This window comes from Syngnathus floridae, chromosome 12 (genome assembly GCF_059516105.1).
Source record: "Syngnathus floridae isolate MCC-2025c chromosome 12, RoL_Sflo_1.0, whole genome shotgun sequence".
Classification (NCBI taxonomy): Eukaryota; Metazoa; Chordata; class Actinopteri; order Syngnathiformes; family Syngnathidae; genus Syngnathus; species Syngnathus floridae.
In genome coordinates this window covers 10,412,483-10,432,992 of record NC_142424.1, presented here as the reverse complement: position 1 = coordinate 10,432,992, position 20,510 = coordinate 10,412,483, and the positions used below count along the sequence as shown (strand labels likewise).

The following is a 20,510-nucleotide window of genomic DNA, read 5'->3' as shown; positions in this document are numbered from 1 at the left end:
CAGAAGCTCTATGTACAATATCAAAACACAATTTTCTTGATTAATTAAACTGATTAGTAGGCTGGCCGTACCTTCAGAATACTGTATAACCAAATCCTACGTTGCTCCAACCCATTTCTCAGAATTTTAGCTATGAACGTGTCTATCGTATACGGAGAGAAGGTTTTCACAACACAAAAATAATGAGAAAAATAAAAATGTAGTATTTATTAATGGTGTGTTTGGATTGCTTTAGTGTCCACTTTTCTGAAACAAAACAGATATTTTATTTTGAAGAACCTACCGGAAAAGCTATGCACTTTGATGCCTTGCAACTAACGGGAGTGTTCAGTTTCACAAGTGTCGCAGTTTCCTATAGAACGACTTCCTAATTCATCATCTTTCCGTAAGAGAGAGCAGCCATGGCACAGGCACTTAAAGAAAGATTTGAGAAGTTCCTCCATGAGAAGAACCTCCTGACTGATGCCCTTGCTAAAGTCGAAGCAAAGACCGGGGTTAGCAGGACGTATATCGCTCTCGGTGAGTGTTGACAGGAAGAGAGGAATGGAAAAAGACTGCATTGGCGAGTCAGCGCAATTTGGGCTGTTATGACATTTTGATCCCGTCGGAGAATGGTAGCATATGTTTCACTGTGTTTAAAGACATTTCTAAATAGAGACATTTAAAGCACAACGCGGATTATATGTTGGAGGTTATTTGTGTTAAACAGCAGTGTTGCTTTGTTCCAGCTATCGTTGGCATCATCGCAGTGTACTTGGTCATTGGCTATGGAGCCTCCTTGCTGTGTAACCTCATCGGCTTTCTTTACCCAGCTTACATATCGTAAGTGAACCGGGGAATATCAAGGAGGGGCCACACCCATCAACACACGAGTACTCGCACACACGAACCTCGCTGTTCTAAACTTAACATTTCTATATTCTATTTATTTTTGTTTGAACTGCAATCAAGTATCCTGTCTGTACCTACCACATTTCTCAGAGTGGTTTTAACCCGTCACTTTATTTATGGAATTTAGTAATCACGAATTGTGAACACACACTATGACGTCATCCATGTCTTGTGACCCAACACAATATCCCAAATATCACTTAACAAATTGCGCAATTGCACCCGAGATGGGTTTTGACAAGTAAGAAACCGGTAACCCAACTGTCATAACAGTATTTCAGTCAATGTTCTGCATGTTAAGTTTCTGATAATTTAACACTACTACAATCACTAGAATCTTGAAAATGATTTAAAAACTCAAACAAACAAACAAACAAACAAACAAACAAACAAACAAACAAACAAACAAACAAACAAACAAGCACAAAAGTACAAAAACAAATAATGGCCACACATTATTGAAGTGTGCAGACTGTTAAACTGTTTCATTGCTAGTGACGTGGTCATCCATTTTTTTCCTCTGTCATCACTGATATGGTTCTGTAGTGGCATCACAAAAATGCACATCAAGGCTAGGTGTCAAACACAAAAACACATACATGTTCTTTTCTTGAGTTCTTTTCTATGCTGAATAGGTTTTGCTGGATAAGATGTGTGAACCTTTGGATGACTTCCAGATATTACATCAATGGGTACATTTCACGAGAGGCACCAATGTTATTGAAAACTGGTTGACCTCGGAAGAGGTGATCCCTAATTTTGGCGCAGGAATAACAGGACCATAAGCAGCCTAGTGCATATAGTGAATAAAATATAAATTGGGAGCATGCATTTTTCAGTTACAATTGTCAATTATATACTGGATCTGCAAACCCATAATTTAAAGGTCTACTAAGCTACTATTACTTGCACACCAATTGAGGACTCAAAAAACACCGGTCAAAATCAGATTGAGAAAAGAGGAGTTTTAGAAATTATATAAGTGTAAGAAAGGGGAAAATGGCAAACATGCTTTTTAAGAGATTTTCTATGTTTTCCTTCAGATAATCTTGTGTTAATATGAGAATAAACATTTTCTTAAATTAATATTACTATTATGTTATAAACTAGAGCAGTACAGCAGTCATGTAAATTTTCATATTATCAGTACTTGGTGAAAAATGCCATGTATTTATAATTTTCTTAATAAGCAAAGATAATAATAACAAAATAATCCAGATGTTCAAAGATATTGCCAAGTGAAACAGCAATAGCCTAGTTTTATTTTACACAATGTAATGTTTCTGGTTTATGTGGTGGCGTGTAAAAGCAGAAAAACAGAAAATGCTTGTCGCTTATTCAAACTCAAACTTTTAAGACATCCATCCATCCATCCATCCATCCATTTTCTGAACCGCTTAGTCCCCACGGGGGTCGCGGGCGTGCTGGAGCCTAACTCAGCCGTCATCGGGCAGTAGGCGGGGGACACCCTGAACTGGTTGCCAGCCAATCGCAGGGCACACAGAGACAGACAACCAATCGCACTCACACTCACACCTAGGGACAATTTGGAGTCTTCAATCGGCCTACCAAGCATGTTTTTGGAATGTGGGAGGAAACCGGAGTGCCCGGAGAAAACCCACGCGGGCCCGGGGAGAACATGCAAACTCCACACAGGGAGGGCCGGAGGTGGAATCGTACCCGCACCCTCCTAACTGTGAGGCCGACGTGCTAACCAGTGCGCCACCGAGCCGCTCTATCTATCTATCTATCTAGATAATCTATCTAATCTTTTGGGTCAGCTCAGCTCTCTCTTCACTGCAACGGACCGGTACAGAGTCCGCATTACAGCAGACGCTGCTCCGATCCGCCTGTCGATCTCACGCTCCATCCTGCCCTCGCTCATGACCAAGACCCCAAGATAGTTGAACTCCTCCACTTGGGGCAGGATCTCATCCCTGATCCGGAGAGGGCATTCCACCCTTTTCCGACCGAGGACCATGGACTCAGATTTGGAGGTGTTGACCCTCAAACCGCTCCAGTGAGAGCTGGAGATCACGGCTTGAAGAAGCCAACAGCACCACGTCATCTGCAAAAGCAGAGACGCAATGCTGAGGTCACCAAACCGGACACCCTCAATGCCTCGGCTGCGCCTAGAAATTCTGTCCATAGAAGTTGTGAACAGAATCTGTGACAAAGGGCAGCCTTTGCGGAGTCCAACCCTCACTGGGAACAAATCCGACTTACTGCCGGAAATGCGGACCAAACGCTGGCATCGATGGTACAGGGACCGAACCGCCCTTATCAGTTGGCTCGGCACCCCGTACTCCCGAAGCACCCTCCACAAAACTTCCCAAGGGACACGATCGAACGCCTTTTCCAAGTCCACAAAACACGTGGACTGGTTGAGCGAACTCCTATGACCCCTCGAGGATCCTGCCGAGGGTATAGAGCTGGTCTACATTTCCACGGCCAGGACGAAAACCACACTGCTCCTCCTGAATCTGAGGTTTGACCTCCCAACGGACCCTCCTCTCCAGCACCCCTGAATAGACCTTACCAGGGAGGCTGAGGAGTGTGATTCCTCTGTAGTTGGAACACACTCTCCGGTCCCCTTTCTTAAAGAGGGGAACCACCACCCCAGTCTGCCAATCCAGAGGCACCGTCCCCGATGTCCACGCAGTGTTGCAGAGGCGTTTCAGCCAGGACAGCCCCACAATATCCAGAGCGTTTAAGAACTCCGGACGGATCTCATCCACCCCTGGGGCCTTGCCCTTGAGGAGTTTTTTAACTGCCTCTGACTTCGACCCCAGAGATTGGAGAGTCCACCTCAGAGTCTCCAGGCCCTGCTTCCACAATGCAATTGAGGAGGTCTTAGAAGCCAGCTCAGTGGCCTAGTGGTAGAGTGTCCGCCCTGAGACTGGAAGGTTGTGGGTTCAAACCCTGGCTGGGTCCTACCAAAGACTATAAAAATGGGACCCATTGCCTCCCTGCTTGGCACTCAGCATTAAGGGTTGGAATTGGGGGGTTAGATCACCAAATGATTCCCAGGCGCGGCACCGCTGCTGCCCACTGCTCCCTTCGGGGATGGGTTAAATGCAGAGACAAATTTCACCGCACTTGTGTGTGTGACAATCATTGGGACTTTAATTTTAACTTTAACTTTAAGTATTCTCCCCACCGACTCACGACGTCCCGAGTTGAGGTCAGCAGCACGCCATCTCCACTGTAAACAGTGTTGACGGTGCACTGCTTCCCCCTCCTGAGATGCCGGATGGTGGACCAGAATTTTCTCAAAGTCATTTGGAAGTCATTCTTCATGGCCTCGCCAAACTCCTCCCACGCCCGGGTTTTTGCCTCAGCAACCGCCGAAGCCGCGTTCCGCTTGGCCATCCGGTACCTGTCGGCTGCCTCCGGAGTCCTACAGGCCAAAACGGCCCGATAGGACTCCTTCTTCAGCTTGGCGGCATCCCTTACCGCCGGTGTCCACCAGCGGGTTTGGGGATTGCCGCCATGACCACCTTACGACCACAGCTCCGGTCGGCTGCCTCAACAATGGAGGCACGGAACATGGTCCACTCGAACTCAACTCAACCCCGCCTCCTCCAGGACAAGGAAAAAGCTCTGCCGAAGGTGGGAGCTGAAGCTCTTCCTGACATGGGATTCTACCAGATGAACCGGCAGCTTCCCCCACCATCGGAGCCAACCCACCACCAGGCTCCGCCCCTCTCTTCACCTGAGTATCCAAAACATGCGGCCGCAAATCCGATGACACGACTACAAAGTCGATCATTGAACTGCGGCCTAGGGTGTCCTGGTGCCAAGTGCACACATGGACACCCTTATGTTTGAACATGGTGTTCATTGTTGACAATCCGTGTCGAGCACAGAAGTCCAACAATAGAACGCTACTCGGGTTCAGATCAGGGGGGCTGTTCCTCCCAAAGATAATCACATTTTAAATCACAAGCACAATAGTGAGAGGGAAACAAATTGCAATCAGATGATTTTTCAAAATTGTTCTGTCCTAATAGTCAAATATGGAGCGTGATGGAAGTTTTTTGTGGGTGGTGATGATTTGAGTAAACTTATTCTCTCACCAGCTCCTTCCTTGTTTGTGTTTGTAGTTGTGTGGGTGTGACTGTGATGATGTGAACCCTCCCTCACAACAGTGTTATTGACACAGTCCTTTTCCAAAGGCAATCCCCTCTCAATATTTTTAATCCTGTTGTTGGATTATGTACAGTATGTGTGCATTTCTTCAAGTACAAAAGCATAAATGCCTGTCTATTCATTCTCTACTGCTTATCTTCTCTAGGGTAGTATCATATTATTATGTACCTTATTGGCCCGAATACAAGACGATGTTTTTTGCATCAAAATAAGACTGAGAAAGTGGGGGTCATCTTACATTCGGGGTCTACACATTATACGCATTCACTTGTGCGCAGCGGTAAGTTAAAGGTTGCTGGTATCGACTGAGTATGTTGCTGTGATCGTGTGCGTCTTTGACACAAAGTGAGTATATACATTTCATTGCTGTTTGATTGACAGCTCCGGCGTGCTCCTTTAAGATTGCCTCGCATCGTACGAGTAGCCGTTACGCAGCGGCACGGCGCTGAACGGTCGGCAGCAAATGTACACTGCTCAAAATAATTCAGGGAACACTTTGAAAACACATCAGATTTCAATGGTGAAATTTTTGGGGGGGATATCTATACTGATATGGACAGTTTAATGTTTCAGGAACAAAAGGATGCCACATCTTTTAATGGAAATAAAGGTTTTCAGCCTACAGAGGGCTCAGTATACAGACACCCCAAAAATCAAAGTGCAAAAATGATATGGCAGGCTTGTCCTTTTTGCCTAAATTCAATTTGTGCAACTCAAAATTCTTTTCAATATCTTGTGTGGCCCCCACGAACTTAAATGCATGCTTGACAACGTCGCGGCATTCTCCTAATGAGACGACGGATGGGGTCTTGTGAGATGTCCTCCCAGATCTGTCTAAGGGCATCAGTGAGCTCCTGTAAAGTCTGAGGAGCAACCTGGTGGCGTATGATGGACCGAAACGTTATGTCCCAGAGGTGTTCTATCGGGTTTAGATCAGGTGATCGTGAGGGCCATTCAATTGTGTCAATTCCTTCATCCTCCAGATACTGTCTGCATACTCTTGCCACAATAGGCGGGGCATTGTTGTGGATCAGGAGGAACCCAGGACCTACTGCACCAGCGTAGGTTCTGACTATGGGTGCAAGGATTTCATCCCGATACCTAATGGCAGTCAGACTGCCGTTCTCTAGCCTGTAGAGGTCTGTTGGTCCCTCCGTGGAAATGCTTCCCCAGACCATCACTGACCCACTACCAAACCGGTCATGCTGAATGATGTTGCAGGCAGCATAGCGCTCTCCTTGGTTTCTCCAGACCCCTTCACGTCTATCACAGGTGCTCAGGGTAAACCTGCTCTCATCTGTGAAAAGCACAGGGCGTCAGTGGCGGACTCGCCAATTCTGGTGTTCTATAGCAAATGCCAATCGAGCTCCATGGTGCTGACCAATGAGCACAGGAAACACTACAGGACATCGTGCCCTGAGGCCACCCTCGTGAAGTCTGTTTCTGATTGTTTGGGCAGGGACAGTCACACCAGTAGCCTGCTGGAGGTCATTCTGTAGGGCTCGGGCAGTGCTCAACCTGTTCCTCCTTGCACAAAGCAGCAGATATTGGTCCTGCTGATGGAATGAGGACCGTCTACGGCCCTGTCCAGCTCTCCTAGAGTAACTGCCTGTCTCCTGGAATCTCCTCCATGCTCTGTACTGGGAGACACATCAAATCTTCTTGCAACATCACGCATGAATGTGCCATTCTGGAGGAGTTGGACAATCTGCGCAACTTCAGGAGGGTTCAGAAATCGCCTCATGCTGCCAGTCGTGATAGTGACTCTAGCTAAAGCCAACACTTGTGGAAAAACAATTGTAATTTTTTTGAGCAGTGTATTTTCTTGTCTCGATGACTTATGTTTGGTGTGTTGCCGAGAGTATTTATTTATTTAGTATAGCGGAACTGTTATAGTGTTCTCTTACGTGCTGTATTTCTGTCTGTTGAAGAACCACACACACACACACACACACACACACACACACACACACACACACACACACACACACCCTTCACACGTTTCATACAATAATCACACACACAAGAATCACATTCACACACCCAAAGACTCACCCATGTACACTACACACACCTGCTCTCACATCCTTACGACCAAACTGGGCCTATACCGTTTTGCCAGTTTGCCTGCATACCCCTATGACCCACAGTGCCTGTTACTTTTTTACCAGTAATTCAGTAAAGCAATCAAAACTGAACCACGTCCTGTGTTCTGACCAACACCCAGGGGCGAAAAGACCATAACCATCCGAGCCAATCCCCTATACAGTCCTCAGGCTCCCCAACAATAGCGGTAGCAGTTTGCATTATTTTATTGCAATGTTTTTCCTTATTCAGACTTGTTTCACGACTACAGTTACAGTTAGACTTCACTTTGATAGTTAATGCAGTTATTGCAATTTTGTTGTTTTATCACAGTAGATTGGTTTATTTACATTTCAAAAACCAGAAGCCATTCATTTACAAATGTGATTGCACTTTAGTTAACATATTTAAATGTTCAGATATTAAGATGTGATAGACATTTTTTGCATTATTTGAATGAGGCAAAACAACATACTTTTTCTCTCGAATATATTGTTATAATCATTTGTTTCATATGTAATCATTTTCTGTATAAAAATTTAATTTGGTGTTCGAAAAGTTTTTTTTCAAACTTGAGTCTTGAAAAAGAGGGGGTAGTCTTATAATCAAGGTCGTCTTATATTTGGGCCAATACGGTATTACATGATATGACTCAGTTAGCATGATTTTTAAACCAATTTCCATAACATGTTGAATTGGTTTGCACATAAGCAATTCGTTTTTAGAGCAATTTTTTTCTACATATATTCGAACGTGCTTCATTTCAGTTTAGTTTGTGTTAGGTTTAGTAGGTTTAGTTTAACATATAGAAGGGTTGTCAATTTTACACTTCATGACCCAGTTTAAGAACCTTTTTACTCACCACCATGAATAAGTTAAATCGTTCACCTTGTCTCACACATGTAAAACAGTAACACAAATTTAAAACAGACTCGTGGTATGTGATTGTATGTCATCATCTTGTTAATGGTCGTTTATTTTTGAGAATTGCAATAAATGCTGACAGTGATGTTACAGCATATAAGACCTGATCAGGGAATCAATGTAGAAAATCTTGAAATTAATACAATCAATCCATGTAAAAAAAAAAATATGAATAAAATAACCAAAACATAAACCTGTGTTTAATTTTTGGGCATCCTGAGGTTGTTGAATAATTTCATTACTTCATGCAAGTTGATGCAGTTTTTGGGCGACCTGCATGTATTATTCTGTGCAGCGCGTCATTATGTCACTCAGTATCTGTAAATTAGTCATCGTCCAAATGCAATCTACAGGTGGAAGTGGGCTGTAAAACCATGTTGACAAACTGGATGACAGCGATCAACACTGACTAAAAACAAGTTGTATTGCTTTCAGACCAGGTCTGTTAAAAGAGTATGCCTCCTCAATGTCTTGGCAATCATTTCTTGAATTTCAGGTCAAATGCTTAATAGAAAAAAATGTGATTAAATGCTTGATGTTTTGTTTCTCTCTTTTACCTCCACAAAGCTTATCATTTTAGAGACAGGTTTGTGCAGATCACTGTCTCAAAAAAATGCATCAATATACAAATGACAATTTAAAATATTCAAATTTTCAAAAAAATGTAATTTAATTCAAATTTCAAATTATTTTTATTGATTATTTATTACTTTTATTATTAGTAGTCAAATTTAATACAGTATTTTAAACATTCAACGATGAAGTGAAAAGCTACAGACAGGTCAACGGTCAACTATTCTGAATTTAGTGACTTCTAACATAAGTCCTGACAATTGTATATTTTCTTTACAGCATCAAGGCCATAGAAAGTGCTACCAAAGAAGATGATACTAAATGGCTGACTTACTGGGTGGTGTATGGACTCTTCAGTGTGGCAGAGTTCTTTGCAGACATCTTTCTCTCGTGGTTCCCATTTTACTACATCGGAAAGGTAATCTGGCTGTAGTTTGTTAGCAGCCTGCCATGTTGTATATGATGTCTTCAGATTTTAAGTTGTCAAAAACAAAACAAAACGGAAACAAAGGTGAGTTTGATGGAAACAGGTGGCCAAGGATAGAATAACCAAGGGCAAATATGGAGTAAGGCATCCTAACTGCGACAGTGTAAACCTGCACCAAGGCAGTACAGACATATTTGAACTAGTTTACTATATTATCAAACTAAACTTGTTAAAATTGGAGTTTAGGGGAGGTTCATGTTGTGAGCAGTTTTATGACACGGTACCTGTCTTAACAGTGTGCCTTCCTGGTCTGGTGCATGGCTCCAACTCCTTCAAACGGTTCGGTCCAGATTTACAATCGCATCATTCGCCCCTTTTTCCTCAAGAACGAATCCAAGATTGATGATGCAGTTAAGAACATAAAGGATAAGGCATCAGAAGCAGCTGACAAGTTCAAAGATGAGGGTGAGTACTAGGGCTCAGACTTGCCCCCTAAATAAATATTCGATTCATTAGTCATATTGACCAAAATAAAGTGCCCGACTGATTCTGATTTTTAGGGCTGAGTAAAATTCTGTTAACATTAATTGAAACATATGTTGTAGAGATGCGGTAAATCACAAGACGAGACAAAAGGCATGGTCCTGTACTCTGCACAGTAAAAGTACATATCATCGCCTGCCTTTGAATAACCCTAACCCTAACCCATACACCTCTGAACTGTGGTGGATTTGCTAACCATTGCGCCACATAATTTATTTCAACAAGGAAAACACTACCGTATTTTCCGGACTATAAGTCGCTCCGGAGTATAAGTCGCACCAGCCATAAAATGCCCCAAAAAGTGAAAAAAAACATATATAAGTCGCTCCGGAGTATAAGTCGCATTTTGGGGGCAATTTATTCGACAAAATCCCACACCAAAAAATGTCATGAACGAGCAACACCAGGCTAAACGATAGCAACAACAGGCTAAACGATAGGTATGCTAACGTGACAAACACAAACAAAGGGCTGAGAACGGGCCTGTTAACTATTACATGAATAACATGTTTATAAAACCATCAGTGTCACTCCAATTCATTAAATAGCAACAACAGGCTAAACGATAGGTATGCTAACGTGACAAACTCAAACAAAGAGCTGAGAACGGGCCTGACGTAACATATAGAGTGATTAAGGACAATTATTACATGAATAACATGTTTATAAAACCATCGGTGTCACTCCAATTCATTAAATAGCAACAACAGGCTAAACGATGGGTATGCTAACGTGACAAACTCAAACAAAGAGCTGAGAACGGGCCTGACGTAACATATAGAGTGATTAAGGAGAACTATTACATGAATAACATGTTTATAAAACCATCGGTGTCACTCCAATTCATTAAATCCATCGATCGTTCTTTGTCAACAATGGGTGCGCACGGCTGAGGGCGCTTGCACTTCAAAATATTCCACAGGCTCATATAACGATAGACAAACTATATTTCAAATAACTATAATACAAGCCAATAATATTATCAAACTATCCGTGCACTTTAATTCCATTAAATCCATCGATCAAATTCCTTGTCCTTTGTCAACATCGCCGCGCGTGCGCCCTGACGTCAGCCTCGTCTTTATTCCACAGATCTACTATATAACTATATTGTAGCGTTAACAAAGTACAAGGATAGACGTGGGTTTGGTAAACGGCTCTTTATTAAACAAAACAAACTTCCAAGCGTGTGGCGGCGTGGACTTCCAGACAGACCGGGCGTGCGTAATGGCCATGTCCGAGCCCCGCGCACCGTTCGCGGACAGCCATTCGGCCGAGCGCCGGCCCCCGACTCAGTAGAGTAGGACCGGGTGTGCGTAAAAGCCATAATAGTTTTTCAAACCTTCTATGTCACTCCAAATCCTTAATTCCTTCAAACTCTTTGTCCTCCGTGTCACTTAGAAATGATCACCGCTAATGATGCCGGTAGTCCTTATGTGGGCACGTTTGAATGTAAACAACCGCCGCGCCGCGCTACTGACGTCACTTGAAATAGTAATCCATTGGTACATCACGGCTCTCCAAACTTTCTTTCTGCTGCTCGATTACTGTTTTCAGCTGCATATTTTACAACTTGAAGTTTGTAACCAGCAAAATATGAGTTTCTTTTTGGTGCCATTTTTCTTAAGCCCACCCAGTTGATGAGTCACGGCCAACAGTGAAATTTAGAGCGCCCTCATCCAGTTTCGTCTGAAAATATAATTTTTTTGGGTTGTTTTATCAAAGTCAAAGTCTGCTTTATCGTCGATTCTTTTTTTATATACTAAGACACACAAAGAGATTGAAATTACGTTTCCACTATCCCTCGGTGAGATAGTACACATATGCATACAAGCAACACAAAAAAACCCCAAGAAGGCACAAACAATGAATAAATAAGAGTGTTGAATAAATGATAAATAAACAAATAATAATAAATAATAATAATAAATATGCAAAAATGGAGCAAGTGTACATACAGCAGACAGTGGACTTGGATATGGTGCTTTAAAGTGTTAATTGCTTTATTTGATGTTTTCTCTATTTTTTATGTTTTGAATATGTTCAAGATAAAGATATAAAAGCATGTGAAGTGATCAACTATACTAAAAATAACATGGGAAGTGGTCAACTATACTAGTGAGTGATGTCTTAATGATCAAGTAAAAACTTGTGAAAAAAAACATATATAAGTCGCTCCTGAGTATAAGTCGCCCCCCCACCCAAACTATGAAAAAAACCGCGACTTATAGTCCGGAAATTACGGTATATGCTGCTTATCAAAAATAGAGGGATGAACCATGTGTTTTATTGTGCTGTGTCCCTTAAGTCATCTTGTGTGTGCGCGTCTGCATTCTTGTGTGTGTGTGTGTCCACAGCCAAGAAAGCAACTGCCAACATAATTTTTGAGGAGAAGAAGAGCTCCTAATCAGGACCTCCACCCAGGATCGTCTGTGTGCAGCTGTTCCCATAAAATAATGTTGCCTTGTTGTATTTAATGAATCTGTCCGTAATGTCAAAGCCATTTCCCTGTTCAGTTTACTTGTTTGACAGGTTACTGTACATTGCCCTGATCCTGAATGAACCGAATAAACACCTAACAGAAATGGTTGAATGTTTTCTGCCAGAACATGACATGTTGTCATGACATGTCTTTCAGCATCATTGATGTAGTCAAGATAATCCTTTTTTTTTTATCATGAACAGTGAAGCATTCAGCCTTCACTCATCTCAAACCTGGTGTCTGGCCATAGAAGACAGGAGATTATTTAACTCAAGACCAAGGCTAGTCTCAAACTATTTTAACCTATACGGCCTGGTCTGTTTAGGAAACTGACTTTAAACTGAGTTCAAACTGATTTATAGTATTATTGGTTATTGAAATAAAAACAATTTTGCAATTAAATGTGTAGGCTACACTTCTACATTAGTTTTTCTTTTGTCCACAAATTTTTCAGAGACCAATCCACTGTTTTTGTTAAATAGCAAAAATGTTAACCTATCCTTACTTATCGTCTTGTTGAGCTATGCAGAGAATCTTAAACTTTCCCTTCTTTGACAGTGACTTGAATTTTGCTGAATAGCATAACCGTTAACCAAAAAGACGTAGCATAATTAAAGCTCAGTGAAAAAGCTTAAAAACAAAAGAATCTGTTATTGTCGCAGGCAACATATGACTGCGGTTGATTCAGTCTTACAGTTGAGTTCCAAAACGGTTTCCGTCACTGGCAGCTTCTCTGATCTTAGCGTCGCCTAACGCCTCGCTCACACTGGCTGCAGAACGGCTGCAGCATAGTTTCCTTGGTGTGCAGACATTTGAATGAGGAAGTGTGTCACTGACTATCTTGCAAACGGACATGTGTGCGCGTGGACTAGTAAGGGACGGGGGAGAACGCGCTCGCTCATGTGCGCTTTCCCGTTCGTATGCGTTTGACTTCTGTTGCTTGCAGGTTCCCGTGACAGTGCCAGCGGGCCATGTAAATTTTATTACACAATGCTTTGGGCCGGTCTAAATTTAGACAAGGACCTGCGATAGATTGTTCGTTGTTCTCATTTATCATAACACATTCCGACCTCCAGCAAACAATCTGAATTTCCTTAATTTATGCAATAATATGTCATATCTTCAAAGCATTAGGGTCGCGAGTGTATCCTATCCCATTAGTCAGTGGCCAGTAGGAGGGGGACATCCTGCACTGGTTGCCAGCCAATTACAGGGCACACTGAGATGAAATTTGGAGTGCTCAATCAGTCTTTTAGGGGTGTGAAGAAATCTGAATACCTGGAGCGAACTCATCAAGGCAAGGGGAGAACATGCAAACTCCACACAAGGATGGCCGGATTGCGGGTTCAATTCGCACAACCTCTGAACTGTGACATGCCAACCAGTGTGCCACCATACCATGCAGGTGGTGGAATTAGTACAAGTCACATTGTGTTATGTGAAGTTACTTTATCTTCAGAGGCTGGTCAGAGTAAGTTTGAATACTCAAAATTAATGTAACAATAAATAAAGCTAAGTGGTCAGAAAGAGCTTTTTAACAGTTCTGGAATGAAGACAAAGACGGTTAGCACTGCTAAAATGAATGTTGCATTGGAAAAGGTGCTAGGTAGCATTTCAGAACTAAGATGTGGTTTCAGGGAGATTATGCATCATCCTTGTGGATAGCCAGTGAGGTAAATGTGGGATGGAGATTATGTTCGTGTTTTTGCAAAGAGCAGCACTGTTAAGTATTGTTAACCGTTCCTGCTTGCCGCGTATCCGTATATTGGAGCTCAAACTCAACAAAAGCTAAGGCCTAAATCCACAGAATTGTATAGTTTCAGTATGACCCACTTGACAAATGTTTTAAGGGCTGGTCCAAGGGAATACAGTGATTGATTTTAATGGCTTCATAAACAACTATATAAAAACAATTCATAAAAATCCATGCACTCTCAGTGTAAATTGATTCTGAAATATAGAGGAAAATTATGTACAACAGTGTGAACCGTAACAGTGACTTCATTCAGTTGGGTGGTTCACCACAAATATACTTGGCTGCATAGAATATTGATATTATTGCCTACGTCATAAATTGAAAAATGAACGAAAAAAAAACAATTGTGAAAAATATCTAAGCAGGTCTCTTTTGACTGATTTGAAAAGTCACAGATTTTAACAAAAAAGCGCTAGAGACAAACTCGGCAAGAACGTTCCCTTTACCAAAAGTTACATTCTGAAAGAATTATTGTGAAAGAACTACTATACAGAAACTCACTTGTAGAACAAAAAAGCCTGAGTTGATAAAGAAAAGTAAAGTCTTAATGAATCCAAAAAGCCTGAGGAAAAAGACCACTGATTTACTATTTTACAAAAATTTACATTACAGGAGGGAACAAATTGCTCACAAAATGAAGAAAGCAAATACAGGGTGTTTTTTTTTTTCAGCTAAAATCTGGTCTTAAATAATTCTTACGCAAACAAATGAGAAAGTATGTAAATGAGGTACGTCAGGTGGTAAGCCTGAGCCCAGACTGGACTTTTGACATCAGCTTGTAACATGAGTCATGCAACAGCTGACGGTTTGACTGACTTAACACTTAAATAAGGTAGATAATCATGTTAGACATGATCGAGACAGACAGACACGAACAGTCAAAACACAGGATCCAGTGTCATGGGGTTGGTGGGAGAATGAGGCAGCGCTCAGGGTCTAGTCGGTCCAGAGGTTAAAAAAAAAAACTTTATAAAAAAAAATAACAAAAGATGTGCTGCGTACGCAGAAGCATTTAACTCTTAAATACAAAAATATGCTATGATTTGTTTTCCATGACGCCTAGTTTGAGGCGCTGCTTAGTGTTCATCTCCAGTGGAACAGTGCTTTCTACAGCTTCCCTGTAAGGCGTGGGCTGTGTTAGCGAGTTCATGGCCGTTATCAGCAGGCCCAGGCAGCTTCTGTTATGTCTTACGGGTGCTCCAGATCTGCTCCGGTGTGCTCTTGTGGTCGGACGAATAGTCGAAAGGAGACCGGTGGCCCAGCGGGGAACGCGAGTCGTAAGGCGAGCGCTGGTCACGGGGAGAGCGGGGCCCGCTGGCCGAGGCCCTCTGCTCCGTCTGCCAGTCCGAGTGGTAGCGGTAAGACGAGCGCTGGTCCGAGTGGGAGAGATCCTTTAGGTCCGGCCGGTGGTCTCTGCTAGAGCGCAACTCCTCCAATTTCCTTTGCTTACCATCGCTGTAATGTCTGCACACACAAATACATTAACCTGACTCAGAACGGCAAGATTATTTGTTGGATGTATGAACCATTAATCAAATTCAAAGTGCAGTGGAGTAGGATGCAATTTTTAAATTGCAAAGGCTCCAATTAGAAAAGAACTAAGCTTCAAGTTTTTTCCAGGTACGGTAAACATACTTCATGACAGGGTCGCGGTTCCACTATTTGGCAAAATGTTTTGTGAAGTTAATATTAGTGGTGCTGTAATCGACTGGCCACCGATTGTGACGGACCAATTTCCATAGAAAAATGTGGGAACAAAAGGCACGTTATCAGCATGTCGATCAATGACTTTCAATGTCGATCACAAAAAAAAAAAAAAAAGCATGTGATCACATGGCATATGTCAATCAATGACTATCATTGCCAGTCACCAAAAACCTATTTGTTGTATTTAATGCTTTCTTTTTCTGTAGAAACTGGCTGTCTCCAGCTCATCCCATTGCGCAGTAATGGTAATCCGTGTCATCTGTGATGTAAACAATAGTATTGTGGGTAATGCAGTATCACATGTGTTAGCAACAAAGCCCATAAGTTTGGGCCACCAAAAATACCTAATACAAAGCTTTCTTTCACGAAATGCAGTGCTTACAGGACGACCCACCACCTGACCACAAAGTGCAGGGTGGCCACCTTTGTTGCCACACAAGCTAAGGTCATCATATACAGTGTTTTTCAGGGGACAATTTGCCGTCGACTAAATGTGTCGTCCATCATGGGTGTTTACCTTAAATTACTTCCACATACATATCTGTCATGGCTCTTAACCGGAAGCCATGTCGGATCAATGAAATCAATGGGAGTTGTAGTGTCGGAGCATTTTATAAATAGAGGCATAGTGTATTGGTGCATCGTTACCCATATTAACATCTGTGGAAAGGCTAAAGCAGTCACTGTATTTGACCTGTGTCAGCTGTGAACTAAGTATACCTGTCTCAATACAATTTAGAAAAATAGAATGTCATTGTTCAGTGCATTATTATAAGCATTTTTTTCTGCGTAATGCAGTACTTTGTATTTTATAGTATTTTGTAATATGAATGGTATTTTTCCTCTGGAAGCTTGTATTTATTATATGTGAGTACTCAAGTGTTAAGCACTCATACTGGTATCAGTCTGAAAAAAAGTGGCATAGAACATCCCTTGTTTATTGTAACTGAAGCATTCAAATCAAGTAGGCTGAAAGACATTTTAGTATTCACCTGTCCTGCCTGTCTCGGTCCCTGCTGTCCGGTCGGTAGTGGTCTCTGTGGTCTTTCCCATTGCTTAATGAGGAGTAGGGTCTTTTTCTAGACTCTGCTGCCTTCCTGTGGGCCTCCGAACTGTGTCTTTCCTTGCTGCTGTCATGGTAACGCACTGATGGCTGATGCCTGTCTGAGCTATAACTGTCCCTGCTGCTGTCATCCTGGTGAGAGTTGTCCCTCAGCCGTTCGATATCTGGGACAAAATAGCACGGAAAAATTAATCTAGTCGAAAAGCCATAAAATAATCGGGTGATGGATGCACAGTTAAGTGAAAGTCATACAGTACCTGTGTGTTTAAAACCTATAGTGTTTGTACTCCTAGTGTTCTGCTCCATTGCCTGTTTATTTAGAAAAAAAGTGAGAGAGAGAGAGAAAAAAAACATCATTATGGATAAATAATTTTTTTTTGCCATTCCAGCAATGTAGAAATACTGGCATACTACCCTACCTGTGCATTCTCTTGCCTTTTCTTGATGGCATGCTTATACAATTTATGTAATTTCCTGGCGTCGAACTCAGTGAATTTTGAAACAAATATCCACAGGTTTCTGTCAAAAAGAAACATTATTATTATCATCATAAGGGTGCTTATCGACTCAGACATTGAAGAAATCACATTCACAATTCATAATAAGTCATGCTAACTGATGTGGTGTTTTATTTGAAGTGAATCTTATTCATGTACAAGTTAATGTTCAATTTGTCTCACTTCAGTAGCCATCCGAGTGTATGCGTGTCAATTTGTTGCAGATATGTGAAATGTAGTTTGAGAGCAGTGTATGGTGCTCATGCGGTGTGGGTAACAATAAATGCTGGAGTTCTACATGCCATTTGTTCTTGGGCTAATTTAACACAAATACTCTTAAATTAGAGTGATCCCCCATTTAAACTAACCCACCCACAATAGGTGAACATCTGCAATATTTGAAATACTCCTCCCACACAATTTAAACACATTTAAACTGAGTAAAACACGCTTTCTAAACACACTGCCGACAAACTTGTCCAAGCATAAAAAGGTAGACAAAATACCAGTTACTGTATAAATTTATTCAAACACTTCTGTGTGTCAATCAAAGTTACTAAAGCTAATGAAATGTAACATTAAAACTAAAATTGAAATAACATATCATTAAAGAGATGAAAGAAAAACAAGTTTTCTTTAGGAAAATAAAATGACCTGAAACTTCATTTTAGTTTATAAAACATGAACTGACTATAATTATCGTAAAAGCATCCTTTGTTTTTGTGTTAGTGAGTTTATTTCATGTTCAGGACTTAACATTCCACAAAATCAAAACCTAATACAAATAATAAAAACAATTTGCAAACACTAAAAATTAATAAAAACAAACATACCCGCTAATTAGTTAAAACTAACTGAATTAGAAAATATATATATATATTTTATATATATATTATAGATATACACGTATATATATATATATATATATATATACGTGTATATCTCTCTCTCTCTCTCTCTCTCTCTCTCTATGAAAAGCTGTGATGAAAAATCCAAAGCTAATATAACTTGGTATTTAATCAATGAGTTCATTAGGGTCATCAAGGTCATGTTCGTCGTGTCATTAATTTGCAGGTATGTTTTAGTATATCTTTTTTTTGTCCCGTATTGTCGAAAAATATGAACCCATCCTTGAGTTCATTAACTTAATGGTATAAAAAATACTGTGTAACGCTGAAATCAAAATGATTAGTTTGTATTTGAGAGGCCAAATTTGTATTCAATCTCTGGAAGGATCGGTTCTCTATTTCTTCACGCTTTTTTTGTAACAAAGAGGCAAAACATGCTTACTTTCGCCACTGTTTGATGAGGTCAGGATTGGAATACTCCTTCAGACACTCTGTGATGTGGTCTCCAATCTTGATGAGACATTGCCTGGTATGTTCAAGCTGCTCACGCTCTGAGAGACCCTTCTCTGGTCGGTCCAGCTGCTTAAGGGCTGCTTTCACTGGCCGCATTCTCTCTTTACACTGCAACATTCAAACAGTCACAGCTAGGTGATTGGATCACAAGAATGTAATTTAATCATAATGAATGAAACAAAACCCATTTAAAAACCATCATGCCCAGCTTTGTGAAAATTTGACCGTACCACACTAAATGTTTTCTGGTCCAGTTCTTCAGACTCCTCAGACACTGGTATATTCTCTCCACTTGCTGTTATGTGGACTGGCCCATCAGATGCTTTTTTTATTCGTTCTCTGACCTCAGCTTTGCTTTCAGTCTATTGAAAAGAAAAGATCAATAATTATGTTCATTTGTTGACAGTAGGTGTGTATAATAATAATAAGGCCAAGACTTTGAATAACTTCTTGGGGAATGATGCCGAATGATGTTGAAATGAGTTGAATTACTTGAGAAATGTGGAAAATAGAAGTGTAATACACAATTTTGGAGAATTTGGTTGAATTTCAATTTCGGAATTTTTGGTAAGTGGGAAGTTGTGGAATAGGTAGGCAAAAGATGAACAGTTGAAAGTTGGAATGGGTTGAATCGATTGAAAAATGTAGAAATTAGAGTAGAAAAACGAAATTTTGGAGAATTGGGTTGAATTTCAAATTTGGAATTTTTGGTAAGTGGGAAGTTGTTGAATAGGTAGGCAAAAGATGAACAGTTGAAAGTTGGAATGGGTTGAATCGGTTGAAAAATGTAGAAGTTAGAGTAGAAAAACAACATTTTGGAGAATTTGGTTGAATTTCAAATTTGTAATATTGGAATTTTTGGTAGGTGAGAAGTTGTGGAATAGGTCACTTCCAATTTGATTTGGGGTCACTTCCGGTTTAAAAAGGTCACTTCCGGTTTGATTTGGGGTCACTTCCGGTTTACCTGAGGTCACTTCCTGTTTACCTAAGGTCACTTCCGGTTTGATTTGGGGCACGTCCTGTTCATTCTAGGTTCTATGGGAGCACTTCAGGGTCAATCCAAGATGGCCGCCACACTGGAAGTGGGGGTCAAGGGTTGAATTGTGTAAGCGTAGTGGAAGTGGGGGTGAAGGGGGTGATTATGGTAAGGATGAGGTGACCAAAGTGAATAAAGTTGGAATGGGTTGAATCGGTTGAAAAATGTAGAAATTGGAGTAGAAAAACGAAATTTTGTAGAATTTGGTGTGAATTTCAAAATAAAAAATTTGGAAATTTTTGTAAGTGGGAAGGTGTGGAATAGGTAGGAAAAAGATGAACAGTTGAAAGTTGGAATGGGTTGAATCGGTCAAAAATTGTAGAAATTAGAGGTGAAAAACTGAATTTTGTGAAATTTTGTCGAAATTTTTAACGTGAAAACGTGAAATTTTTGAATTTGGGAATTTTGGGAATGTCGAGAATCATTCCGAATGTGGTTTGAATGTGCTGAATGAGGTGAATTTAAAAGGGGAATGACGTAAATGTGAAATGTCGAATCTGCCATTGAGAATGAATGGGGAAAAATTTGTCGTAAATTCGCGAATTTTGCGAAATCGGAAAATTTTCGGAACGAGAAAAATGGAAGCGCTCATCTCGTGAATATTTGGAATACGTCAAAAGTGGAACGGAGTAAATCGGATGAATTATGTGGAAGAAGAAGCGGGACAAAAAAGTGGCGGGAATAAAATAGAAGAATAATAATAACTAGAAAATGCAATTTCTGGAGAAATTGCGTGTGAAGGCGAATACTTTGAATCACTTCTTGGGGAATGATGCCGAATGATGTTGAAATTAGTTGAATTTCTTGAGAAATGTGGAAAATAGAAGTGTACTACAGAATTTTGGTGAATTTGGTTGAATTTCAAATTTGAAAGTTTGGAATTTTTGGTAAGTGGGAGATTGTGGAATAGGTAGGCAAAAGATGAACAGTTGAAAGTTGGAACGGGTTGAAACGGTTAAATAATGTAGAAGTTAGAGCAAATCTTGAATCCCCATAGAGAATGAGTGGGAATT

At 41.0% G+C, this 20,510-nt stretch overlaps 2 protein-coding genes across 5 annotated transcripts in view; one reads left to right on the top strand and one right to left on the bottom strand.

Moving 5' to 3' along the window:
* Positions 1-305: 305 nt before the first annotated feature.
* reep5 (receptor accessory protein 5) lies at positions 306-12,180 on the top strand. Its single transcript, XM_088391307.1, has 5 exons — positions 306-519; positions 729-822; positions 8,905-9,043; positions 9,349-9,517; positions 11,953-12,180. The coding sequence occupies exons 1-5, from the start codon at positions 402-404 to the stop codon at positions 12,000-12,002; spliced, it is 570 nt and encodes a 189-aa protein (XP_088247433.1). The 5' UTR covers positions 306-401; the 3' UTR covers positions 12,003-12,180.
* Positions 12,181-13,933: 1,753 nt separating this feature from the next.
* chd1 (chromodomain helicase DNA binding protein 1) overlaps positions 13,934-20,510 on the bottom strand; it is a 73,683-nt gene continuing 67,106 nt past the window's right edge. For all 4 annotated transcript variants that reach the window (XM_088391296.1, XM_088391295.1, XM_088391297.1 and 1 more), the window contains 6 exons: positions 18,692-18,823; positions 18,391-18,569; positions 17,023-17,122; positions 16,861-16,912; positions 16,533-16,767; positions 13,934-15,297 (listed from right to left, as the gene is read on the bottom strand). In XM_088391296.1, the coding sequence (XP_088247422.1) occupies positions 15,015-15,297; positions 16,533-16,767; positions 16,861-16,912; positions 17,023-17,122; positions 18,391-18,569; positions 18,692-18,823 (981 nt within the window). In that variant the 3' untranslated portion in view covers positions 13,934-15,014. The remainder of the gene's footprint in view (positions 15,298-16,532; positions 16,768-16,860; positions 16,913-17,022; positions 17,123-18,390; positions 18,570-18,691; positions 18,824-20,510) is intronic.